The following is a 26,085-nucleotide window of genomic DNA, read 5'->3' as shown; positions in this document are numbered from 1 at the left end:
CGCACCCATCAGCTGTGACTCATACTGTTCGTGTCAACATGTAAATACACCTTCAAAATCAAAAGTCGGTATATTTAACACCTCGTCCAAGCTTCTCCACTCGCCACCAGCTACAGGCTGCCATACTCTAGGTGAGGTTGGTATACGGCTCTGTAGTCACAGCTTGGTGTTATCAGTTCGGGCAGTCGGGGAAGTTGCAGCACTTCTCCGGGTCGCGAGACTGTACTTCGCCCAAGGAGGTGCACCACCTCGCGTCCTCGGGCAGCCGCGCATACGTTTTTTGCAGTTGTGTTGGCCGTTGTCCAGCGTGTCGAAGAGAATGTCCTCGCCGTCCACACCAGCTTCGTCGGCATCGTCTCCACTCCCAGAGACCGAGCCGCTGTCCGAGCCCATTACGTTACACCCCGTTGCCATCACCATTGCCAGCAAAGCCGCAGTCACCACCGTCGCCCAGCGCAGCGTGAAGCCACCAGCACAAATCATGGCGTCGGTAGGTGCTTGAGTTGCCTTTTCCAGAAATGCGTCTCTTGAAGCTCACGAATGCGACGACGAGTCTCATAGGTGGAATCAACCTTTCATATATCATCACCTCGTCGAGTCATCCTTAGTCATTCACAGCTATGCCGCAGCATAAACCTGTACTATAGCATACTAGCTGGTCGACCGTGCACTTCAAAATAGGCCACTGGCACTTTTGCATGGTGCCTCTGGAGCCAGGAGCTGCTTCCCCGTCGTAACTGTCTACTGCCCCCATGGAGCGCAGCACGAGTCCCGCCCGCACGGCTGCGGGTTTGTCCCCGCTGGAGCAGCAAAAGCAGCGCGCGCTGCTGGCCAAGATCGCGCAGTTCGAGACGCGTGGTGCCATCCTAACGACAGACGCGCGCACGCTGCGCAGCCAGCTGCACGACAGCGCCAGCGGCCAGTGGCAGGCCGTGGAGGTGCGACTGCAGCAGCTCGCGCGCAACTGGAACCCGTACCAGGACGCCACCTCCGCAGCTAAGCTCAAGGAGAAGAAGAAACTGGACTTTTACCAGCTTTTGGAGCTCTCCCAGGACGAGGAAGCCACGACGGAAGACGTCAAGCGACAGTTCCGGAGACTGGCACTGCTGCTGCATCCGGACAAGAAGCGCTCGAGTCGAAAGAGGGAACGGGAGGGGGAAAGTGACGAACTGGATGAAGATGCGCTGCGAGAAGTGGACTCGACGCAGTTTGCAAGGCTGCGACTCGCGTACGAGACGCTCAGTGACCCGCAGCGACGGGCAGCGTACGATGCGAAGCTGGCGGAGGCGGCAAATCCGCAGCAGTCGCAGCCTATTGGGCAAGTGGTGAAGGATCAAGTGAAATTGGAGGCGTCCACGGACTTTGCGTCGCTCGAGTGGATGGCGCGAGTGAAGCACAAGATGGACGTGATGGCGAGGATTGCCGAGTGGGCCAAACTACTGGCGCTGAATGCGACGGAGCTACGTTTCGAGACTGGGGAACAATGCACGGGGAGTGGATGCGGCAAAATTGTGAGCATGGACCGAGACTTGGAGTGCTCGGGGTCGCCACGCCGTCGTGTGTACATTTGCCTGCTCCACAAGTACATCCATGCGTGTGATGAAAGCTGCACCAGCACTTTTGGGGATGCTGAGCTGGACCGCCGCGTGTGCCCTATGCGAGCGTACTGGCTCATTCAGAATTGGCTGTTTGACCAGTTACAAGTCAAAACTATACACCGCCAGCAATCGCAGGAACCTCTTAACCCAATCGTAAAAGAGGACGCGCAACCTGCGTCGAAAAAGGCGAAGCAAGAAGACGACTGTGGTCTTCCTGTGGTCGCTATAGAAGCGAAGTGCGATGCTCCGGTACCCATAGACGCTCCAGTCTTGTGCGGGTTTGAAGTATCTGAGATTCACCTAGGCGACCAATACACGCGTTTTCAAGTCGAGAAGATCGCAGAGTGCAGGAGTGCTGAGTGTCGACGCAACTTTCAGTTTCTGGAAGAAGGTGTGTATGCTTGTCGACGTCACGGAACGCCCCACATCTGCACGTTTGAACGGTGTGATCGACAAGAGCTGCACATGGGTAGCTACATTTGCTGGGTAAGTGGCAAGGTTTATGGACGTGAACGGGAGCAAGCAGGCACGGACGTGCGAACGCGTCGTGTCGTCTTCTCAGATGCGCAGGGCGACGAGAACTCCGTCGAGATGGAAGTACCTGTGACGTTGCCGCTTGGAAAGACGACGGGGTATCTGTTGGAGGGGGACCCCTCTCTGCTGCATTATGGCGATGTGTCGTCGCTATCACCGCCGCCGCCGGACGAGAAGGCTTGGAATAAGCGGCAGCGCGCGAATTCAAACGAAGGCTCCGATGATGCCCGGTCACCAAGGCGCGAGGCCCGAAAGAGGTTCAAACGCGACCGAGACCACGAACGAGAAACCTCTCCAGTGAAGAAACGGTTGCATCAACGCTTGGTGGCGAAAATTCAGCAGTCGGAGACAGTGTCGTTCCACATTTTCTTGAAGCTGCCTCCTGCTGTTGCCATGTTGCCCAAGGTAGCTCTGGAGCTGGAAGATGCAGCTGACAGCAGCTCAGACGATGAAGACTCCCCGTCCAAATCTGCTGATGCTAATAAGGAGAGATTGCTACAGCTCTATGTGAACTCGCATCACACAGTCAACTACATCAAGAACTGGATGGAAGAATTGACGGAGCAGCAACTATCGATTTGGGACCAGCAGATCTATTGGGGTGATACGCTCATCGGTGAAGAAACCAATGTAATGGTCTTAGAGGAACACGGCATCTCGGCGGGCTGTATACTTGAGCTACGTCTCCACGATGACTGTCCACTGCTGGTGTCTACTTGGAACGGCAAAAACGCAGCAGCCGGAGGAGGTGGTGGTGCTCCGGTCGAGTATAACACGGTACAAATTTCGAAGGAAGCAGCGGAAGACTTGGATGATCTCCAGGAGGAGTGGGAAAATGTTGTAGCCGCCGAAGAGCAGGCGTTCGAGTTGTCGCGCCTAAAGCGAAAGCGTGAGAAGTTGGAGCTGCGAGGTGCCATTGAACATACTGAGGTACTCCGATATGACAACGCCAACTCGGAACCTCGCCTACTTGGTGTGATCCAAAAGCGGGCTCTTGATTGTGGCAACCAAAAGCGACAACTCACTCAGTCGGACGGAAAAACTGAAGTGCAAAACGCTCTAGTGTCAATGAAACGTGAGGTGCTGGTGAAAGAAGAGCAAGAAAAGGTTCCGATGGGAGTTGAGGCGATGAGGTCATTGTCGAACGATGCCCAACCGGTGAAAGGAGTCGAGAAGACGCGGGCAATATCAGAGAAGTGAATTGCTATTTGCACGTCTAGTTAGACATCGAGGAGATTGGCAAACACCCGCCTGCAGCTTTCGAAAAGAGACATCGTAATGGCGGTCGATGGGGCATGAAAGGCAACACGCGCGCCTGCGCCTTTGTACAGTGCCAGCACGCCCTCAGTTCTGTTTGCAACACCAAAACAACAACGTCAAGTTTGGCCACGCGAAGGAAGTCGACTAAGCTGGACTATAACCAATACACAACACGGCAAGCTCATCATGTACCTGATCACCTGAGTCAGACCATCAACGATCCCGCGGTACGCTGCAGGGGACCCTTCTGTCACGTAGGCGCGTTGAACCTGTTGTTGCCATCAATACTTAGCCTCCACGTAGCTAGGACAGCGTACAAGAGTCGCTTCAGTGCCTACCTGAAGCCGGAGTTTAATGAGGTCCAGCGGGTTAGTGAGGAACGACGCCGTAGCACCAGCAACCGCCGCACTGGCAAGTGTGTACTGTGCCGGCAGCTCGTCCACTTCGAGCCGCTTCTGAGCAAATGCCTTGGCCTGCTCGTAGAACATGAAATAGAGCGCTGAAAACGGTCCGAACGAAAGCAGCGTGGCGACATAGCCCTTGTAGAGCCCACTGAGGCGTTCCGTACGCGCAATCGTTTGCACAGCATCGAGCGTGTTGCGGTAGTAGATTTTGCGAGCCATCCCTGACTCGGCCGAGGGCTGCACTTGCACCTGCATTCGCTCCTTGATGACATCGATAGGCACCCACAACACACAGCTCAGCGCCTCAGCCGCCATTCCCGCTCCAAGATACAGCAGCGAAGGGTTGACTTGAAAGCTCTCGACGCCCACGAGCGCGTCCTTCGACACCTCATACGACGTCATGTAGAGACAAGTCGCGGGCGCTGAGCCCAGCATGCTCACTCCAATGCCGCGATAGAGACCCCGCAAGTGCTGCAAACTGCACCGATAGGGCGTCAGTGTAATGAATACGTGTAGCTCGTCTAACCCAGCAACAGTGACCACCTGAACGCTCGCAGGTTGAGCAGCGACGCGATGGTATTCCCCGAGGCGGTACTGGCCTGCAGTCGAGCTTTGACGGTGTCCAACGGATGGCAGAAGACGCGACCGATCATTCCAGCCGCTGCGCTCCCCTGTTGGCAGCAGTCGGCAATGGAAATGAGGTTTAGCAGTATGTGGATATCGAATGTAGTCCGTTGACGGACGCACCAGAAGCGTGGGGAGTTGGTTCGGGGGCTACAGATCATGTTACGCAGAGAGAAGCAGTACCCAGTGGCCGTTAGAGCGTGGACATCCTTGTGCAAATTGTTGCAGGTATTCAATAGACGCACTGTCGAGCGTCCATCGCCTGCCATCGGAGCTTTTCACGTTGTGATCTGACTCACTCGCTTGCCCATTCGCTAACCACCCTCGTTATTTCAGCCAATCCGATTGCATCTACCCATCTCCTTGACAGGTCGTCGCGTTGTGGGGCTCAGCTGGACAAGTCACAACCCAAGCAGACCAACATGACGCGCGTGTATCTCGACTATAACGCCACGACGCCCGTGGAGCCCGCCGTGCTGCAGGCTCTGCTGCCGTATCTGGGCCCGCAGTTCGGTAACGCCTCGTCCTCGTACGCGCTCGGCCAACAGGCCAAGCAGGCGGTGGCCGTCGCGCGCGCCCAGGTTGCGTCTATGCTGGGCGCCTCTCAACCGGACGAAGTCGTCTTCCTCTCGGGCGGCACCGAGTCCATCAACTACGCCATCAAAGGTGCGGCGTTGGCTGCCAAGCGCGAGAGCGGACGTGATCACATCGTCACGTCCTGCGTGGAGCACGTAGCGGTGCTGGAGACGTGCAAATGGCTCGAGACGCAGGGCTTCCGGATCACGTACCTGCCCGTGGACCGCTTTGGCTGCGTCCGCGTGCAGGACGTGCTAGACGCGCTCACATCGCAGACGTGTGTGGTTTCCATCATGCTCGCCAATAACGAGGTGGGCTCGCTGCAGCCAGTGGCGGACATTTCGCAAGCGGTGCGACGATTCGTGGAGGAACAGGACCGCCGACTGCCCATTGTCGTGCACACGGACGCCAGCCAGGCCATCGGTAAAGTGCGCGTGAACGTACATGACCTCGGCGTGGACTTGCTCACGGTGGCGGGGCACAAGCTCTACGCGCCCAAGGGGGTCGGGGCACTGTTTATTCGTGAAGGCACGGTACTGGACACGATCATTCACGGCGCCTCGCAGGAGAACGGACGGCGTGGCGGCACGGAGAATGTGGCGTTGGTGGCAGCGCTCGGTCAGGCCTGCGCACTGGTGGAGAAGAACCTGCACGAGTACGCGGTCATCATGCAGGAGAGCAGGAACTTCCTCCTCGAGCAGATTCAGAAGCACTGCAGTCTCACCAACGTCAGCTACCTCGTGAACGGCCACCCGGAGCTCTCGCTGCCCAACACACTCAGCATCAGCTTTGAAAACATCAACGCTCCACGCATCCTTGACCGTAAGCATTGTCGGATGGGGTATCTACACGATGTATTCTAACGTTACAATGTCCATGTAGTGATTGAGGCCGACGGTGTCTACGCGAGCGCTGGATCGGCATGCCACAGCCACCACCAGGACAGCGCCTCGGACAAGCAGAAGGGCCCCGAAGTCCAGGACGAACACGTTACGATCTCACACGTGCTAGCCGCTATGCACGTGGCTCCCGAGTTTGCGAAGGGCACGCTCCGCCTGTCCGCGGGCCGCTCCACCACGCAGGAAGACCTGCTCTACGCTGCTAACGCCATCCACAAGGCCATTCAGCAGCTCCTGTGAGGACGACCGAACTATGCACGACCATTATAACGTAGCAATCCGGACACCGTGCTTCTGCTGAGCTTAGCGTGTCTTCTCGACTGAAGTACTAATCAAACTCCAAGCAAAAAACGCAAAATAGACACGTTTTACTTACTGTCATGGCGCGAGTACACGTTTCCTGGCGAGATATCCTGCCGACTTTGTTCATTCATCCATCTATCTCTCAATAGCGCTTCGAAATCCAAGCCAGAAGCCACTTGAGGTGTGTGAGCATGTACTTGAGCGCTCGAGTCCACTGCTCGTCGTTTCCGAGCGAAATGGGTAGACCACCAATCTTACCGCGCTCCACCTTGTACGGGAACTTGAGCGACGGTTCCTCTTTCATTGCACGCCGACCTGCGTCTTCAACGCACTCGAGGAAGAGTACCATGGCCTGGTTGAAACCGCGGCGGCGGAACATACCGCCATCACTGAAAAGACTGTACTCCTTGCCGTACATATTGACCACACGCGAGAAGCTGCCACGAGGCACAAGGCGGTTGCGTGAAAACTCGAAATTCGCGCGATCTGCAATCGTTGCGAGCAGCAGCACCGCCTGGCCCAACGCGGCATTAATTTCCACCCACTCCACTGGTTTGGACGGTAAGCGACCGAGCCGCAGTCCGTTAATCGTACCAAAAAGCCCATCGTGCCAAATGTGAAAAACATCATTGCACACATTGTAGCGCTGCAGGCGGCGCAGCATGTCCGAAGCATGCACAGCAAAAACACTCACTGACTGGCGCTCGTCGCGACTGAGGCCCAGCAAATGCTGCAGGAATGCTCCCTCAGCAAATGTGCCGTGGATCAACTGCTCGAGGTCCGTTCCTGTAGACCAGAGCTCGCGCCTTTTTGCTGTCACTTGTGCTGTTTCATCTTCGATGGCTTCCAACTCTTCTTTAAGTCGACGTTCCTCTTCTTCGAGCGCACGCAGCTCTGGGTCGTCATGCCACCTATCGCCATTGTAGTCTCCATCCTCACTGAAAGTCCGCACTGACGCCCGCTCTTCATCCGTAAACTGGGTCATAAACCCCTCGTAGTGGACTCGATCCTCCTCCAGCTCGTCCAGTGCTCTGATAGGCAAAACAAAGTCAGTTCCTCACAAATGGGAAACGATAAGCTATTGACGCACTGAGCGAACCGGGAAAGCACCGCAGCTTCGCAATCATGACAAGTCGGCAACCTCTTTTTCAGAAGAAGTGTGCTGTGAGGAACAAGCACCAAGACCGTAAGTGATGTGTTCACCGCTACCTCCTAATCATGGACAACTCACCTGCAATCAAGCAGCTCCTGGAACCAGCTGAGGTCGCTTCCATCGATGCGGCGCCTGCGAATGAGGCGCCGACGCCGCACAAGACGCTCCGGCGGGGTTTCGTCCAATAGTTGTGCAGTTTCCTCCTCCTCTTCGCCTTCAGGCTTTGGCTCAGCTCCTTCTCCCGACACGAGGGGATCCTCCATCTTGCCAAAATCTGTGTACGACGCTGCGTATACCCATCCTTCCTCGTCGCAGTGCGGAAGGGAGTGGTCCACCTCCCAGTCCGAGATCCAAAGGTGCGGCTTGTTCAGCAGTCGCGCAGGCACCACCTCTGCGATATTCTGGCCAATATCTCCGCGATTACAGCTCGTGAAAGCTGCAACTCCATGCATAAGGTCAAACTCCGCCGGTACCCAGACGTCGACGTCTCTGCTACTGTCGATACGTTGTCGTTCCCACACAATCTCTGGCACAACGGCCGGCGTCTTGTGCTGTTGCTGCTGACTGAGTGAAGACCTGGCAGCCTGCACGGTCTCTTCCTCCTCGTCGGCATCTGTGGTCTCTCCGGCATCCGTCCCTTCCGTGAGCCTGGGCATCTGGTCCTCCTCGTCGGCGTCGACGTCTCCTTTGCTCTCTCGCGGCTCGCACGGCTCCATCGGGTGCTCGTAGGTCACAGGTCGCAGCTTCATGATCTTCTCCTCGATGGACACGGGATTGTACTGGAACTTGAGCAGCGCACCACACTGGTGGCACGTGAACAAGCTCTTGCCCTCCATGGCGACGCGTCTGGCGCTGGGCGCAGCGTACGGCGAGAAGGACGCGCTAGCGGAGGACGGAGCCGGGGGCGACAGCGCGTTCGATATTCCAGTTGCTGGTATGGAGCCCCCGGTGGTGGCCGGCGGCCGTGGGAGCGCCGTGATGATCAGCGGCGGCTGGAGTGACCCATTGCTGCTCATGGCGACGGCGATTTCTCGGGATGCAGAGCGCGTTCGAGCACGGCGAAGACGTCTAAGTGGAGAGTACTAAGTGGAGAAGGAGATAAAGAGCGCGGCGGCGTCCAGCGCAGCGTGGACGGAGAGATGGAGCGGAAAAGCAGGGCGCCCGGCGTGCACAAGACGCCGCAGAACGTGGAGTAACGCCAACCTTCTTATCGCAACCGAACGATTGGCTAAATCGCACGCTAATTGGGTAAAAATAGATTGGGTTAGGTACGGTTACATCAAGGGGTACGCGTTTCGCCAAGTGGACGATCGTGGACGATATGTCCACCAGCTACGTTGAAGTGAGACGATCACATGACGACGCACGATCCACTAGCCTTCGCTGCTTCTGCGTCTTGCTGTGTTGCCTCCTCCTCCTCCGCTTCAACTGGTGCTGCAGTTGTGTGCTTGGGGCTGTCAACTCGCGTCGGGCGCTTCGCCTTCCCACCGCGGTCCACCATCTTGGCAAAAGGGTCGTCGACCTCGTCCTCGTCCTGGAGCTGCTGCTGCGTGGCGGCCACCACCTCCATGGGTACGCCCATCTTGGTGGCCTCCATCTTCATCTGCTCACGCAGCACCGCCTTCTTTACTGCATCGTTCTTGAACGGCACTGCAGCACCCAATCAACCAGTTAGAACTCCTCCTCCATCATTGCAAGTCACTGTAGCTATCCCCACCGAAGGCGTCCTCGGCTGCGTCCGCGTCCAAGTCCGCAGGTTTATCCCATCGGTCCTCGCCCGTCTCCGTGTTGTGGTAGTAGCTCCTCCCTCGCTTGGACGTGAGCACTGCCCAGCGTTTCCGCGTGGGCTTCTTGTCTTCCACCGGCGCGGCGCCGACGCCATCGAAAGCCACAGTCGCCACCTCGATGCCTCTGCCGTCCGGCGTAACCGCGGCCTCGTACGGCCGCCCGCACACTGTGCACTTGCCCAGCGCCAGCATGTCTTCCTTGGGTACGTTCACGCGGCAGCCCGCGCACTTGATGAAGCGCTCGTTCAGCGTGCCACTCGCCGCGCCGTTCACCCCGCGCGCCGCCATCTCCAGTATCGAAATGGGTACAGCCGTGAGAAAACGCTGCCAACAGACTAACCTATGCGATATGCCAGACTTATCGCACCTCACAGGATTCTGCAGACGAGACGGCAAAATTTCGAAGCGACGCTGCGTCACAAAGTCACTTGGGCAGGAGCTGCTCATTGTCCCATCGATCGCCCCAAGATGCTGGACGCCGTGCGGTGCGCTGCTCTATCTCGCAGTATGATGCGCGTACTCTAGCTCACGTTGTCTTGTCTTCTCTGTAGGTGGGCGACGACCAAAGTGGACGAGTCGGTGGTGAATCCCGTGGCCTCGCGGCTCGCGGGCTCCGTGGCCAACCCAGTCGTGCTGAGCTTCCTCCTATGGGACCGCCTCAAGACGCTCACGCCGCAGCGCGCGCGCGACCTGACGCGGCTGCTGGCCACGGCGCTGACCAACGCGCTCGGTGTGTTCGGGGCCGAGCGCGGCCAGCAGCTGGGGGCCAGTACCAAGCAGCTGCAGCAGGAGTTCGTGCGCGCCGCCAGCTCCCGCAGCGGCCGAGACGTGGTGCTGAACAGTGTGGCGACGGTGGCCAAGGTGGCACAGGCGCTCAACACACCAGAGACCAAGGCGGCTACGCAGCAGCTGTTCCAGACGCTGCAGTCCGTTGTGGACTTCTTCGCCAGCGACGACGGACGTCGCATCATCTCCAGCACCGGCGAGTGTCTTAGCAGCGCCACGGAGATGGCGGCGTCGCCTGAAGCCTCCATTTTCTTGGCGGAGTTGGCGACCAACCTCTTGCACGCTCTTGAGAGTGAGGAGAAACGGAGTCAAAGTACACAACAGCAGCAGGAGGAGGAAGTGCACGTGATGGAGGAACAGGAACAGGAGCAGGTGCCGCACCACGAAATGGAGGCTGACCGGGAGCTGGATGAGAAGGATCCATACTCGCCTACGTCCTCGATGGCCGACACGCGGTGGAGCTTCGACACGGAGTCCATGTTGTCGTCGGCCCCCGGGACGCCCATGACAGGAATGTACACGCCTGGCGCGTCGATGGACGGGCCCATGGCGTCGTCATCTCCAGTGCGACTAGCCTCGCGACGCCGAGTGTCGATATCGTCGCCAGCAGAGAAGAGCAGCGCCTACCGTTCAGCTCGCATAGAGAAGGAAGTGCTGCTTAAGATGGGTGTCGACCCGTCGATGCTCAGCGAGATTCAACGCGTGCTTGATGTCGTCGCGGCGGACGAAGAGGAAAAGGAGCGTGTGGAAACGCAGCGTCGGCGCGATGAGGCCGAGTACGTGGCCAGTTTGGTGGTGCCGGAGACGACTGGGGACGACGACGCCGCAGCCATTGCTGATGCTGGCATTGCGCACGCTTTCGGAAATGATGAAGAAGAGGAAAAGACCGATGAGGTCGTTGGTGGGGATGAAGAAGTGCCGCCTCCGGTGCCGGTGCTTCTTCCTGAGTGGCACCAGGAACCTCTGCGGGAGGCGCTTCGCCGTCGCCACGCTCACGCGGAAGTCGTGACGGAGCAGCGCGAGCCAGGCGAGCGTCAGGCGCGCGAGATGGCAGCGGTGCTGGCCCAGCGCCACATTAAACATGGTGAGCTTCAATCTGCAGACGTGGTGGCGTGCAGGATCATCGCAAAGATGATTGTCTATGGCATGGCCCTGTTCCTGCTGCTCTCAGGCTACTTGCTCAGCCGCAAGCTCTTTGATTGAAGGCATCGCTTAGTTTTTCCGGTTCATCCGTGTCATTAATTTACTTTCACTTGCTTCCCAAAATGTGTCTCTTACTTCCTGTCCTTGTCCCCCTCCATTTACTCGGCCTTGCTCAGAATCTCCACCACCGCTCGCTGCGCCGCCCCCACCTTTTCGGCTACATGTACCGTTTGGCGACTGGATCAAGCAGCACCTCGACCACGGTCTCAGATGAGGATGTCTTAAGACCCGGTGTACGCCCGTTGCCAGAGTGACACCCCGATCCTGGTAGACGGCGTATTCTTCTCAAACTTCGGTCACGTCCGTTGAGGGTGCTCTCATGCACGCCCAGACGGAGAGTGCTCTAGACTTGTACGTTGAGAGCGAGTTCTGGCGCTTCGAGTCGCTTGTGAAAGGCATCAAGGCCAAGAACTTGGAGCTGTGGCAGCTTAAGCAAAATGGAGGTGATAAGGCAGCAGGGAAATATACTGGAGACAAGGACAAAGAGGCCACGGTTCCCGAGTGCGTGGTGGCTGGATCCTCCAGGGTGGTGGAGAGCAACTGCAAGCTGCAAAGCCAAGGAATAGGTGGCCAAGGCAACGCGTTTGAGCACATTCCAGAAAAGGAGAAGCTCAATGAACGCCAAGGCCAAACCGAAGGCGAAGAAGAACAGTGGGGACGACGACGGCGAAATGGGAGCGTGGTGAAAGGACTAGAAGTACAAAGGCACCACATCCTCGCGAAATACAAGACTAAACCGGTTGATGGCGCCTCCAAGACACCGCGTACTCCACTAGTTACACACCACACCTGGGCGACTTTGATGACACCCAGGAAGTAGTAATACACACTCATTGGCTATCAGCCGCTCCGTTTAGGCAGGAATTCGAGCACCGCGAACGCCAGCATGGTGTCGTACTGCACATCAATCGCAACGGGCCCAGCAGGGCCACGACCGAGGTGTCCTGCGCCGAGAAGAAGGAGAGCTTGGCTGGCTGCTTGTTGTCCACTACGGACTTGACGAAGCCGCACACCTCCTTCACGCCGTCCTTGTGTGCGCCGTGGCAAAGGCCCTTGCGGTGGTACCTCGCTCGATCTTGCTCCTAAGCTACACCACGTCGTCATGCGCAATGAACTCGACCTCGTTGAACATTTGCAGCGGGTGCATGGTCGCCAGCACGTTGCGCGTAGAACTACGAATCCTTCTGCTTCGAAGAAGCCTACTGCACTGACTCAATGGTGCGCGGTACACTAGACAGCGCGCAGACGTCGTCCGTCTGGATGGTGTCGTCTACGAGCGGTCCATATCGCACCTTCAGCGTGGCCTTTGCCTGTCATGCACTCGAAACTCTTTTGCGTTTAGGGTCGGCGGCAGCGTGGCCTCGGCGTCTACAGGCTGGACGGTCTGTTCCAGCAACTCGAGCGGCTCGGTTGTGTGTCCACTTTAGAGGTCCAGGCATCTCTCTCCTGCTGCGTGGCCTGCACCTTCGTCCCGATGGACGTGAGCATGGGAATGCGGTCTCCGTGGCGGTGGAAGATGAGCACATGACGCTAGTTTTCTCCCAACTTGGGAGGACCTCACACCCTCTCAGCACCTGTGTGGCTGGTGGCGTTGCGTCGATGACTAGATTTATAGTTTACCTGCGTGAACATGGCACAAAAACTATCTTACACTTGTACCTGAACCTATTTTTCGGCTCGAAATAACCGTCTGTCGAGTAGGTATCGTGTGCCAAGTCGCGACTAGTCGAAGGTGTAGCCATTGTCAGATACCTTGTAGCCATTACAGGGCATGTGTAATGGCTACATTTTCGACTGGCTACAAAAGGTTGTACAGAGTTCCCCGTCAAAGGGAGAACTGCGTGCAGCGATTTACTTTGCACAGATAGTACGGATCTGCAGAAGATTTGCTCTAATTGCCGTGATGTTGTACTGGTCTAAGTTACATTTTGTAATGGGCCCCTCCCATTTACATATGTAGGTAGATCTATATAGGTAGATCTACAAAGTAGGTACAAAGGCACGCGGCTAGCGTGTGCCTCGTTGTCATCCTGCGATTGGTTGAAAGTGGGGAGCCAAACCCATTTCGACCAATCAGGTGTCAACCTGCATTTGAGTGGTTCACATGAATCCGAGGGCCACCCGCCCCGGTCCCAATAATAAACCAGAGTTGATTTTACCCTAGACTAAACACTTGGTCTCAGTATACCTGAGCTTATTGGACGCTTCCTCACCGCTACGTGTAAGCTAGTGACGGGCACTCACCTGGCCCGTTACACCTGGTAGCACTTTGTAGTCCTTCCCATGACCAAGTTCGAGATGAGTGAAGACCAGCCCGCCGGACCTCCAGTGATGACCCTGGAACACGCGGCCTTCCCCCATCTCACGTCTATCGAGTGGCAAGCGTTGCACCGCCTCGCGGCGGTGTCCGGAGAAACCGTCGTCACGTCGCTGCTGAGCTCAGCGACCCCCGACCAACAGCGCCAAGCCATCCAAGAGTTCATGGACCGCGAGCTTGCCGAAGCAAAACGGCGAGTATCAACTCCCTCGCATGCGTCCAGGAACAATGCCGTCAAGATGGAGATATCCTCCTATTCTGGCGAGGGTCCTGATCGCCTACCTCTGAATCGCTGGTTCAGAGAGATCGACATCGCGATCGCCTCGAGGCTAATCGAGGCGCCGTCAGCCAAGGTGAACTTCTTGCTTTCCCGTTTGTCCGGAAAGGCCAAAGAATGGGCACTCGGCAAACTTGTCGTCGACCAGTACGCGTTCCCGACTCTGGAGGCACTCCAGAGCGACCTGCGTCTCGCCTTCGAACCACCACAGGATGAGTCGCGCGTTCGAGCTACATTCTTCGCCCTAAAGCAAGGCAAGATGGCCATGCGCGACTACGTCCAGAGAACGCGACACCTTGCATCGTGTATCGTCACGAAGCCGATCGACATGGCTTCCCAAGTCCATGTCTTTGTGTTTGGTATGTGCGAAGGTATGACGCGGTACTGTCTCACGCGCGCCGAGCCTGCCACGTTGGAAGAAGCCTTCGCTCTCGCGCTACGCGAGGACTACCTGGTGACGTCGTCATACGCCAAGACGATGCCTGCGCAGACTTGGGTGTCGGTACCCGAGCCAATGGAGATCGATGCGATCGTGGCTTCGCAGAATCGACGGTGGTCGTCCTCCGGGAGAGGCCGCGGTGGTCAGAATGACCTCTCGCTGAATTGTTTCCGCTGCGGAAAGCCTGGTCATCGCGCGGCGGTGTGCCGCGAGCCAGCTCCGATCCTCGCCCACATGAAGCACGTCACGCCCGACGAGAGGATTCCGGCCGCACAGCCAAAAAACGGCCGGGACCAGTAGGTGCGGGGCGACCTACTGGCTGGAACGGAGGTCCGGGTCCCCCGGCGGCAGCCCGACCTCCTAGCCCCCCTGTGCTCTATGCACACTTTAATGCCACCACTGCTAGTGGCGACTCGAGGCTGATTATTGGCAGCCTTTATGTCGCCGGTGCCCGACGACCACTCCGCGCGCTCCTGGATTCAGGAGCGACGAACAATTTCTTCCGCGCTTCATGCCTGTCGATCCTACCCGCGGGTGTTCCCGTGCGTGATGTGCCTGGTGATGTCGTTGTCAAGCTTGCGGATGGAAAGCCGTTGCGTGTCGCGCGACGAGAAGTCTCGTTGCCGTATACGTTCGACGGCTTCCGCAGCAATGACAACTTCATTGTGTTTGAGATGAACTACGCGTTTGACTGTATCCTGGGTATACCATGGCTGTCCCGGTATCAGCCCCAGATCGACTGGTTAGCCCGGTCAGTCAAACGGCGACGCGACTTCGATGTGAGCGAAGTCTTCACGCACCTCTTGGTGGCACCAAGAGACTGGCCCCATGTCACAGTCGTGGACGGGACGTCCACGACGCACGTTGTGCGCAGAGCGAGCGATGGCCCTCTCTGCACGACTTGCGCAGTACTGCTGACTGATGACGACAGCGTCGAACACCCGTCCGGTTACGGGCGCGTGAGGCGAGCGGTTGAGCATCCGCCGCTCCCGCGGACGAGGAACAAGGCGGCGGAGCGCATGGCGCTCCCAGCGACAAGCCCGACGGTCGAGCAGGGGCTCCCGCGTGTTTACGAGACGGTCGAGCAGGGGCTCCCGTATGATGATGAAGCGGTCGAGCAGGGGCTCCCGCATGCCAACGAGGCGGTCGAGCAGGGGCTCCCGCATGCCACCAAGACGGTCGAGCAGGGGCTCCCGCATGCCATCAAGACGGTCGAGCAGGGGCTCCCGTATGATTTCGAGACGGTCGAGCAGGGGCTCCCGTATGACTTTGAGGCGGTCGAGCAGGGGCTCCCGTATGACTTTGAGGCGGTCGAGCAGGGGCTCCCGTATGACTTTGAGGCGGTCGAGCAGGGGCTCCCGCATGACTTCGAGGCGGTCGAGCAGGGGCTCCCGTATGACGATACCGCGGTCGAGCAGGAGCTGCTCCCGCGTATGAGCGGCGCGGTCGAGCATGGCCTCTCGCGCCTAGAGGAGGGTGAAGTATCGTCCGGCGACAGCGAAACATCGGTCTTGAGCAGGGGCTCGAGACGCACGAAGACATCCCGACGGTCGCGGAGACGTTTGAAGCCGCGCCGCAGTCCAGTGGAACTCACGACGCCACCAATCGAGTCGGTCTGTGCAGTCGAATATGTGGGAGGTGTTCCCAACCACGCTCGAATGATCAAGGTCGCGAGTCCACCTCGCGACGCCAAGTCCATCACGGAACTGCCAGGTCTCTCCTGGAAGAGCTTCCTCCGGGATCTCAAGGCTGGTGACATCGAGCAAGTACCGATGCCAACCCAGTGTCTGACGAGACGAACGCAATTGCCCATGATGACACGTCGTCGCGCCCGAAAAGCGCTGAACCAAAGTCAGCGCGCGAGGAGCGCTTCGCTGCGCAGTCGTGGGAATCGCTGAAGGCGTCCGGCAATCCGGTCTACGAGACAGCTCGCGAGTTCGCCGACGTCTTCCCAGACAAGATCCCTGCGGAGCTGCCAGCGGATCGCGGAGTGCGCCACGAGATTGACCTCGTGCCTGGATCGAAGTACTGCGTGACGCGGCAGTGGCCACTGCCGCGCGATCAAGTCAAGGCCATCGACGACTTCTTCGAAGGCCGCCGCCAAGCCGGTCACGTCCGTGAGAGCATCTCGCCTCACTCGAGCCCGACCTTCTGTGTGAAGAAGGCTACTGGCGGGTGGCGCATCGTACACGCCTTTAACAAGTTGAACGATGCCACCATCCCGGCGCAGACACCGATCCCGCGGAAGGACATGGTACTGGACTCCATGTCGGGCAGCGTCATTTACAGTGCCATCGACTTGACCGATGGCTTCTATCAGATCCTCATGAGAGAGAGCGATGTACCTCTCACGGCAGTCAGTACGCCCAGCGGTATGCTCTGGGAGTGGCTCGTGATGCCCCAAGGTCTGAAGAACGCACCAGCCACATTTAATCGCATGGTGTCCCATGTGCTACGCCCGCTTCGTGACTTCGCTCCGAGTTACTTCGATGACATTTTTGTGCACAGTCACGCTGAAGAGGGTCTCAGCGCGATCGACGTGCATCTGCGGCACTTGAGGCAGGTCTTTCAAGTGATGAGAGAGAACAAGCTCTACGCGAATCTCAAGAAGTGTGTCTTCTGCGCGCCGGAAATTCCGGTGCTTGGGTGCTACGTAAGCAAAAACGGAGTCCGTGCTGACCCGGAAAAAGTGTCGTCTATTTGCTCGTGGCCACCACCATCAAACCCCACTGAGCTGCGTCAGTGGTTGGGCCTCGCTAACTACTTGCACAAGTATACGAAGGGATATGCCGGCTTGATACAGCCACTGTCGTCGCTGTTGAAGAAAGACGCCACGTGGTCGTGGCGCCCCGAGCATCAAGTAGCCTTCGACTCGGTGAAGAAGAGCTTGGCCTCGGCGCCAATACTGATGCTCCCAGATGACGCGAAACCGTTCCACGTCGTCTGCGACGCTAGCGACTTTGCTATCGGGTGCGCGCTCATGCAGTTTGACAACGAAGGCTGCGAACGAGTCGTGAGTTATCAATCACGACAGATGAAGCCGGCCGAACGCAACTATCCCGTCCACGATAAGGAACTTCTTGCGATGCGATACGCTCTGATCAAATTCAGAGTGTATCTGCTCGGAGAACAGACGTTCGCGGTGTACACGGATCACGCATCGCTGCGCACAGCGATGAAGTCCCCACATCTGTCTCAACGCATGGCACGATGGTTGTCGTTCGTCGTTCGCTGAGTACAACTTCGTCGTGCACTACAAGCCCGGCAAGAACAATATCCTCGCCGATGCTCTGTCTCGGCGTCCAGACTATGATCCACGAGCAACGCGGGGTCGTCAAGTGATTGACGAAGACGAGGATGACGAAGATCACTGTGCGATGTGCTTGACATCAGGTGTCAACCTGATGAACGTGACTCCAGAAATGCCGCTACGCGAAGAAATCGTCGTTGCGTACAACGACGACGCGGTATATGCCGCCATCCTCGCACATCTTCTTTCCCCCACTCCGCGCGCTGCCGAACAACACGCGCAATCAGATTAACCGATATCAACTCGACGGCGATCTGCTGACGTACAGCATCGATCGATTCGATGCTCCCCGCATCGCCATCCCGAACGACGATGATCTGCGCGCTCGGATCATCCACGAGTTCCACGACAGCCCTGTCGGTGGTCACTTGGGCCGCGAAAAGACGTTCGCGGCAGTATCCCGCGACTTCTACTGGCCCCACATGTACAAATGGGTGCGCAAGTGGGTCCGTACTTGTGAGATTTGCCAGCGCGTGAAGCCGTCAAAGTCGTCGCAGGCTCCCCTGCGACCCCTGCCGATTGCAACTGAGGCGTGGCGCTCAGTGTCGATGGACTTCATCTTCGGGCTTCCACCCGATGCCGACGGTCGGACTGGCGTCTTGGTGTTTGTGGATAGGTTCAGCAAGATGGTGCATCTCATTCCGGTGTCCGACACGATCACCGCGGCTGAGTCCGCGGTGCATTTCGTTGACGCGGTCTTTCGACACCACGGCTTACCTGAATCGATCGTCTCTGACCGCGATCCGCGGTTCACGTCGGCATTCTGGTCGAGTCTCTTCCAACTTCTGGGAACGAAGCTGCTCATGTCAACGGCGGCGCATCCGGAGACGGATGGTCAAACGGAGCGGGTCAACCGAGTCCTCGAAGATGTCCTTCGAAGTTACGCGACTTCGTTCACTAGCTGGAGCTCCTTTTTGCCGCTTGCCGAGTTTGTGCTAAACAACGCGGAACACGCATCGACGGGTCTGACCCCCTTTTTTGTAAATAACGCGCGGCACCCGCGCGTTCCCGCTCTGCTCGCCGTGGGCCTCCCCACGATGCCTCGTGTCTCCACTCTGGGTGGGGAAGGAAATGATGGTGCTGGTAGTACGAACACAGACACACCGATACCGATACCGGTATTACCAGTGGTGAGCACGGATGGCACACCACCACCACCAGCTCCCTTGTCGAGTGTAGCCCACCAGTCCGTGACGCTGAATGCAGTCACCCGCGCGAAGTCGAGACGGACCCTTCCGACGCCGAACAACGCGGTGTCTTCACTGACAGATTGGACTGCGCGCACGTTAATCAACCCTGGCCCGGCTACCGATCCCGTCGCAGCTAACTACGCGCCGAAGCCTCCGGCGCGTCCAGTCGATGATGCGGCCGTCTCTGAGTTCGTGCTGCAGCGACAATCGGTCACCCGATTTGTACGAGATGCACTGCAAGAAGCAGTGGATAAGCAGAAGGAGAACGCCGACAAGCGTGGGCGCAAGAACGTGGCTACATTTACGACAGGAGATCGCGTGCTCCTGTCGACAGACGGCATACGCTCTTCGGCTGTACCGAATCTTTGCGCGATCTAACTCGCGCCGCACTTTATTGGTCCCTTCGGGGTTACGAAGGTAATCGGTGATGCCTACACACTGGACATACCATCTTCCCTACGACTACACCCGACGTTCTACGTCGGGCGACTCAAGAAATACCACGCAGCTACAATCCCGTCGGCCCCGGAGCATCCGCCGGCGCAACATGAACAGGACGTCCCTCCCGACGTGCCCGCCTTGCCATCGAGCCATCCGAGCCATCCGTCCGCTCGCGCGGACGTGCTGCCGTCTGCGGCGCCCGAACACGCGCCTTTCCAGCTCCCGCGTCCGTTGCCGCAGTTCCGCACTCGTTTGGCGAGCAGCCGCTGCTGCACCCTCCGCCCGACGAGCCCGCTCCTCCGCCGCCTCAGCATCAAGCTGAGCATCCCGCGCCCAATTCACTGCCTCGTCCACGTCATCCTGGGCGCCCAGGACGCGAGCTCTATCGTCGCGAAGGTCCCCCGCCGATTGTAGACTCGGCTGGTGATATCCGCTGGATCGTGGACCGTATTGTGGAGCACGAGGATCCACCTCGTACGTATGCCCATACCCGTACGTGTACGCGCTCCAAGCACGCGGTTTCGACCGCGCGACGTTACCAAGTACGCTGGCTCGAGTTCCCTCTGGACGAAAATACGTGGGATCCTCGCTCCGCACTCCTCCGGGATGTCCCGGACGTTGTCCGCGAATACGAGAATACGACCGTGAACGAGAACGACGCCACAGCCGGTCCTGCGGTGAACGAGAACGCGATCGCTGGCGTGCACGTCCCCGTGGTGGCGGAGGACTCCGCTGAGTATCCCCGCGGCGTCCGACGCCGCGATTAGTAGACTGGGCCACCTCGGAGGGCGTGCGGCGATATTTGGCGATCCACGACTGTTCACTTTCGCTGAGCGGATGCTCAGTGACGCGACGCAGCCATTCTTCCTCGGACAAACGCTCGGAACTCTCGCACGACGTGCAGCCTTCGCGCACGTGGACGTAACAATCATGGTCGGACTCCCAGGCGTTCTTGCAGACGCGTGCTCTCAGCTCGCTGAGAGAGTGTTCACTGACGACCTCCTCGCGACTGGTGAGCCAGGCGACGAAGTTGCTCCCCTCCTGATGCATCCGGTTCCACCGGACGATCATTGCACACCACGACCGCTGCAGCGCATCGTGCGAGACACCCGTCAGCGACTTCCCCCGCAGCGCACGAAATCGGCGGAAGTAGCCCGTCATCTCCTCCAGGGATCCTGGAGACTTCGCTCCCGACAAATCGTACAACGCCCAAGGCTTGAGCTCCCGGTCCATCGCGCGTGTCCGCTGGGTGAGTTCCAGCGGCGGGTCCTCCACGATCGCCGCCATAGGTGTTGCCCGTGCTATCTCCGCTGCCGAGTTGCTCGCGCGTGTTCAATCTGCAGGAGTCCCTGCGCTCGTGTCGGTCTGTCGCTCCATCTTATCTCCGATCGCGCAATTCTGATTGTGCCTCTGCGGTTCGCAGAGGTTGCTGCTCGTCGCCGTCGAGACCATCCCGTTGACGCCGCGTTCTCGCCGTTTCCCAATTTTCTTTTCTTTCAGTTTTCTTTGCTCGCACTCACGGAGCGTGAGTGCAACCTTAAGAGGGGGGTGATGTAATGGGCCCCTCCCATTTACATATGTAGGTAGATCTATATAGATAGATCTACAAAGTAGGTACAAAGGCACGCGGCTAGCGTGTGCCTCGTTGTCATCCTGCGATTGGTTGAAAGTGGGGAGCCAGACCCATTTCGACCAATCAGGTGTCAACCTGCATTTGAGTGGTTCACATGAATCCGAGGGCCACCCGCCCCGGTCCCAATAATAAACCAGAGTTGATTTTACCCTAGACTAAACACTTGGTCTCAGTATACCTGAGCTTATTGGACGCTTCCTCACCGCTACGTGTAAGCTAGTGACGGGCACTCACCTGGCCCGTTACAGACGAGGGATCTCGCAGTTGGTTCGCAGCAAATCCTCGAACCGAAAAGCTGGCTCGGCTAGGCCCTTGACGATGGCCTCGCGGCGCATCGCTGCACTTTTCTGTCGCAGGTGACCGACGATCAGATCCTTCCACACCCCAAATTGGTTGGTGTCCTTTGGGAAGACGAGCCTGTGAAACGAGCCGCTTGTCGAGTTGTTGGCCATGATCACTTGTACCCACACTTGAAATGTTAGGGTGAATAAACCTCTTTTGCTTTCTCAATTGACTTTATTGAGAGTTATACCGCTATCCTATTGCTACCTTACAGACGTGCTCAGTCCGAAGCAAAAGCGGAAGTGAGGACAACCGTCCTCGCTTCCTGACCTGCTTCCATTCCTCATCGCACAGATATTTGCCTCGATCAAAGAGGAGGCAGGAGCCAATCTCCTGTTGGCTCCTTTACCAATCATATGATCGCAGTACCGTAGACTACACTCGACACTTGACTTATAGTATAATAACCAATATACTCTAATTAATATGTCTCGCGCGGTACGTCAAAACCCATCCCCGGGATCGTCTGTTCGGTAGCCATTCCGAACAGACGGCCCCCACGGTGCTAGAGTTCGCTTCTGAACTCCATGCACGGCGTCTGGGCTCAACACGCTGCTTCTGATCCACCCAATGTACGAGCCACCACCACGCCAGAAGCGCCCCCGATTAACGAAGGACCGAATCTACACGTAACTTCGGTGCTACAAGAAGATGTCAGCGCTACAGACGTCGTCGATGTGGGTTATGTCGGCCAACGAGGAACGCTCGCTGAGGTTGCAGCGCGGACCATGTTCCCACTACTTCAAGTGGGGCACTCAAGAACAACGGCAACGTGTATAGAGGAGGTGGGTTTCGCTCACGCAGTCGATGCAATGGATGCTCTTGCTGACAAGGAGATCGACTACTGCATTCTATCAACCGCATCACTGCTGAAGCTACGCCCCGATATCATGCTCGCTGAGTTTATGACGAGGCCACTTACAATCCTCGGTGAGTTTGCACTCGCCACGGATCTGTGTTTGTGCGCGTTGCCTGGAACGACAATGCACGAATGCGACTGTGTCATGTCGGACTCCACACTGCTGAAGATGAGCGAAGCGCTAATCCTCAAACTCGAGAACGACCGCGGTTCGCCAATTGTGCGCCAAGCAGCATGGGACAGCGCCGGAGCATGCTTCATAGTACGTAACCAAGCTGCACACGGCATTGCGGTCCTCGCTAGCAAGGATGCAGCTCATGATGCTGGGCTCGACGTGTTGGCCGACCATTTAGCGGGGGGCCCAGTACCTAATCCTTGGCCGCCAGAAATGCGTGTCAGTCCAGCCACGCTCTGCTTGAGCAGTGCGTAAAGCAACACTGTATTTATCGATTCGCAACCAGCCGCCGTGCCTCCCAGCCGTCCTGCGAGCGCTCGCCGACACCTACGCCCATATCGTTGATATCCAAACATGCAGCAGCATGTACGTACTCGATAACACATCAGCCACAGCAGCCGCGACCGTCTCTAACAGACGCTGTGCTCTACCGCAGTGTGCCCGAACTCCAGGTGCTCATCACCTTTATGCCCAGCGTTCCGTCGCCGTTCGCAAAGATCCCGCAACAGCTACTGCAGTGCCTCGACCATCTATCCAACTCGATGCACGTCTTCGACGCCTACTTCAGTCTCGCCACCGTGCCCTAAGAAATTGCAACCGGTGTTGAGCGTGGGCAATCGTCTCCTTCAATCCTTCAATCCGCAGTGTGTTCATCGAGGATTTTGGCCGTGGCTACTTTACCAAAGGATGAGCAACTTAAACTGAAAACTTACACGGTGATTACACGGTGAAAGCGCTACTTTTTCAAAACTGCCACTTCAGTGTCACATTCAACGCCCCAGCTTCAACCGATACGGTACGTCCAAAACCGCCTACTTTTGACAGGGAAAATCCTTCACAGGCTGCGCTTTGTATGTTTTGCATGTTGGAAGTGATTCGCACTGCCATAGCCGTTCGCCAGGTAATGGTTTTTGCCAGGTTTTGGACCCCCTACGTTGCTGACAATCAATAAGTCGGGAAACCCGACCATAACGGAGCCCGGGGATAGAAACTTCAACCAGGCTTCAATTTCTTGAAATTCTAAACATTTTTGAGCTGTTTTAAACTTCGACTATCCTGCCTTCACTATAGTCCCAATCCCGCACGGGACAGAGTATCTAAATGTCAACTTCAATGGAATTCACATATTTCTATACTCGTTTATTTAGCCCTAACTTTTGACAACCTGAACGACAAACCACGATACTACGATGATTTGTGTTGCTGAAGTTAACAGTCGCGACTATTCACTGTTGAGCGAGCGCATAGAAATCAACTTAAGTGAACAACCACGGAACCGCTTAAGTATCCAGTGGGGCTACCTCAGCAGGTCATTTCTGGCGGAAGAGCAAATCATACGGCCGTACCATATATAAAAAGCTGACATTTGGGTGTGCCGCATGTGTGGGTGTGCAGCACACATACATGCGTGGTGGACATTAGAAATAACCCTGTCAGGCGTCGCCAGAAGCGTCGCCATTCCCCCTCTCCCTCTCTTCTTGGGAGGATGCCGCTACTGCAGGGATGCTGACCGTGGCGCTACTCATGGGGTTGAGGATTACACCACGCCCACGAAATGCCTCCAGCATCGTTATGAACAGCAGTATGTGACGCTGAAGTACCGTGGGGGGGGGGGGGTATGTGGTCGGGAGGCCATGGCTGTGCTGCTCTAACAGCAAGAGTCACGATCATCTAGCTGAACGGTGATTGAAAACGCTCCCAGCGTTGCCAGCACCTCAAGACGAAGCAGCGACATTGATTACAGTGGTCACTGGTGATGTGGCAGCAGGGCACACTAAGGGAGGGAGTTTCAAGCTCAGAGTAGGTAAATGCTTTCATTTACTATTGTATTTCCACTAAAACTGTGGAGTGACCACAGAAGCAGCGACGTTGGGAAGATGAAGAGGTATGGATTGATGATAGTGTATTGTGTACATGTGGCGACTATGGAAAATGATGTGGCAGCGAGTGTCGGCCTACCGCCGTAGCGATGACAACAAAGTACGTAAGGCATTGGAATGGTTTGAGCAAAAACGCACGTGAACAGTTGGCAATATTTTTTTTTTTTGGTCAGCAGCAACTGTATCCAGTGCATTCTTGCTGCCGTGATTCTGCCCTGATCCCATGGCATGCGATGACCTCGTGACGAACGACGCAGATCATGAGCGGCTCCAAAGGCTATAGATTTACCTACTTCGATACACAATTGGGCCAGCCGCACTGACACGGGAACAGCCGGTTCACCTTGCAGTACTGGAACGTCAACTCCTGCAGTGGTGGGATATCGCTCAACACAAATATGCCCAAGCACGACGTGTTGGTCCAGTTGCACTCAAAGAGAGCGCAGTTGGGGCGGCAAGAGTGGTTCATATAGCGGCTCATGTTGCCACTAGAAATCGCATCGATGACACTCTCATTCCGCCTACCCAGTACGCTCTGGTACGAAGTTCCGCCTGGTATTGCTTGTTGTCGCGTTTGTCAGCGTCGTCTACAAGCAGCACTTCACCGACGTACTCGATCACGAAGGCGCTGCGCGGGATTGGTTCACAGCAGACGACACCAAGTCCGACACGGGTCTGAACCAAATCGAGACTGTAGCGCGTCTTGAAACGGTTGCCGCAGGTTTTACCCAAGGAGCAGTTGATGGGGTCACAAAGACAGCACGTGGCGACGTTCAAGTACATACTATTTAATGTGGACCCGCTGTCTCCCACACATTGGCTGTCACATCATTAACAGGTGATCATCTCGCAACTGGATACGGTCGGTTCACCGAGAACACGATGTTCGGAATGGGGTAGACGTTTGTGGCCATTGCTGTGTCTCCACGACATCATAGTCACCACCAACAGGAGGCATGTCATTATGAAAGGTTGCTGCAAGTGCTGTGCGAATAGGTGTGCTTTGTTCGCGCCATTGCTTGTGGTGACGGCTGGAAGAGACCGAGCCAATCCTGCTCGGTCACCGATTCGACTCCCGTGATTAGTGTGATTAGTGTTGGATGAAGTTCTTGTGAAGGCTCCGCCATGGTAGTGTGACCTGCAGGATAAAGTGGCATGTCTTGAGATACCGTTAATGTGATGCGGCTTGAGAAGCAAAACGGATAATGCGATGCGGACTGGAATTCGAACAATGTGCATGGTGTTCTATGAGGAGTTAATTTGAAAACCACCCTCCACACCGCACATCCACATTGACGTTGAAAAATAGCTGCCTGTACCCCTCTGTGTTGTACCATGCTACGAACATCAGTGAAGTAGCAGGAGTTACGAAGCAATTTTGCGGTAGTTATGCTGTGTGTTTTAAGCAGGAAAATGCGATGCGGACTGGACCTTCGGTGAGGAGCATGATTTTCCACGAGGAGCTCATTCGAATGCCATCCTTGTGACGAGGCACACAGCACCTTACACAGAGGAAGTGCTAGAGAGCGTAAGCTCTCGGTGAACAACAAGATCACGGTTCCCCGTCTAAGGGAACCGACTACGACTTAGACGGTAGGTTTAAAGACTGAATATATTTTATAGGTGAGCCAAGCTTGATCCTTATAAACTCTAAGTCAACTATAGTAAAAGCTAAACAAGTGCCCAATGGTTGGCTCACCGCCAACCGGTACCGCGGTCATAAGTTTTACCGCCCTGCCGGAGGTGTCAGAGTTTCTGAACCTCGAGGGAATGTCGCTGCACGACTTCCAGGTCAGCACGAAGGCTGGGGAGATGGTACTCCTGTAACCGGAGACCTCTCCTGAAGAGTTGAATTCTTCTTTTGTTCTGGACAGGAACGTCCTGGAAGAGTTCTGTTGACGTAGTTACGCATAACTACGTCAACAGGTCGCAAGACCATGTCCATCGCGGGTAGCCCTCGCGGACCGGCAAAGGCTTAGCCGATGGACAGGGCATCTTGCCCGGCATGTGTGGCTGTGCTATACCACAGCGACCATCGCCGAGAAGTCGTCGCGCCGTACGGGCTTCGACTTCAGTAGTGCCGAGCGGCACTACC

The 26,085-nt window shown here is 56.8% G+C and overlaps 9 protein-coding genes across 9 annotated transcripts; 5 read left to right on the top strand and 4 right to left on the bottom strand.

Moving 5' to 3' along the window:
* Positions 1-156: 156 nt before the first annotated feature.
* On the bottom strand, positions 157-483 carry KRP23_5663 (uncharacterized protein; the record flags this gene model as incomplete). Its single annotated transcript, XM_067890756.1, has 1 exon — positions 157-483. The coding sequence occupies one exon, from the start codon at positions 481-483 to the stop codon at positions 157-159; it is 327 nt and encodes a 108-aa protein (XP_067747276.1).
* Positions 484-752: 269 nt separating this feature from the next.
* KRP23_5662 (Chaperone protein DnaJ) lies at positions 753-3,332 on the top strand (the record flags this gene model as incomplete). Its single annotated transcript, XM_067890755.1, has 1 exon — positions 753-3,332. One exon carries the CDS (start codon positions 753-755, stop codon positions 3,330-3,332), a length of 2,580 nt encoding a protein of 859 aa, XP_067747275.1.
* A 20-nt stretch (positions 3,333-3,352) lies between these two features.
* KRP23_5661 (Mitochondrial substrate carrier family protein E) lies at positions 3,353-4,689 on the bottom strand (the record flags this gene model as incomplete). Its single annotated transcript, XM_067890754.1, has 6 exons — positions 3,353-3,482; positions 3,585-3,661; positions 3,731-4,274; positions 4,340-4,467; positions 4,544-4,570; positions 4,666-4,689. 6 exons carry the CDS (start codon positions 4,687-4,689, stop codon positions 3,353-3,355), a joined length of 930 nt encoding a protein of 309 aa, XP_067747274.1.
* Positions 4,690-4,842: 153 nt separating this feature from the next.
* Positions 4,843-6,135, top strand: KRP23_5660 (Cysteine desulfurase IscS; the record flags this gene model as incomplete). The annotated part of the gene is made up of 2 exons (XM_067890753.1): positions 4,843-5,818; positions 5,879-6,135. 2 exons carry the CDS (start codon positions 4,843-4,845, stop codon positions 6,133-6,135), a joined length of 1,233 nt encoding a protein of 410 aa, XP_067747273.1.
* A 205-nt stretch (positions 6,136-6,340) lies between these two features.
* Positions 6,341-8,367, bottom strand: KRP23_5659 (Beclin-1-like protein B; the record flags this gene model as incomplete). The annotated part of the gene is made up of 3 exons (XM_067890751.1): positions 6,341-7,229; positions 7,289-7,360; positions 7,430-8,367. The coding sequence occupies 3 exons, from the start codon at positions 8,365-8,367 to the stop codon at positions 6,341-6,343; spliced, it is 1,899 nt and encodes a 632-aa protein (XP_067747272.1).
* A 335-nt stretch (positions 8,368-8,702) lies between these two features.
* On the bottom strand, positions 8,703-9,426 carry KRP23_5658 (uncharacterized protein; the record flags this gene model as incomplete). The annotated part of the gene is made up of 2 exons (XM_067890750.1): positions 8,703-9,001; positions 9,069-9,426. 2 exons carry the CDS (start codon positions 9,424-9,426, stop codon positions 8,703-8,705), a joined length of 657 nt encoding a protein of 218 aa, XP_067747271.1.
* A 180-nt stretch (positions 9,427-9,606) lies between these two features.
* On the top strand, positions 9,607-11,127 carry KRP23_5657 (uncharacterized protein; the record flags this gene model as incomplete). The annotated part of the gene is made up of 2 exons (XM_067890749.1): positions 9,607-9,623; positions 9,690-11,127. The coding sequence occupies 2 exons, from the start codon at positions 9,607-9,609 to the stop codon at positions 11,125-11,127; spliced, it is 1,455 nt and encodes a 484-aa protein (XP_067747270.1).
* A 319-nt stretch (positions 11,128-11,446) lies between these two features.
* Positions 11,447-11,947, top strand: KRP23_5656 (uncharacterized protein; the record flags this gene model as incomplete). Its single annotated transcript, XM_067890748.1, has 1 exon — positions 11,447-11,947. The coding sequence occupies one exon, from the start codon at positions 11,447-11,449 to the stop codon at positions 11,945-11,947; it is 501 nt and encodes a 166-aa protein (XP_067747269.1).
* Positions 11,948-21,888: 9,941 nt separating this feature from the next.
* On the top strand, positions 21,889-22,697 carry KRP23_5655 (uncharacterized protein; the record flags this gene model as incomplete). Its single annotated transcript, XM_067890747.1, has 3 exons — positions 21,889-22,299; positions 22,397-22,476; positions 22,547-22,697. 3 exons carry the CDS (start codon positions 21,889-21,891, stop codon positions 22,695-22,697), a joined length of 642 nt encoding a protein of 213 aa, XP_067747268.1.
* Between the last annotated feature and the right edge of the window lie 3,388 nt (positions 22,698-26,085).

The sequence above is a fragment of the Phytophthora ramorum genome (genome assembly GCF_020800215.1).
Source record: "Phytophthora ramorum isolate Pr-102 chromosome Unknown Phyram_PR-102_s0004, whole genome shotgun sequence".
Taxonomy (NCBI): domain Eukaryota; phylum Oomycota; class Peronosporomycetes; order Peronosporales; family Peronosporaceae; genus Phytophthora; species Phytophthora ramorum.
This window is presented reverse-complemented; position numbering and strand designations above follow the sequence as displayed.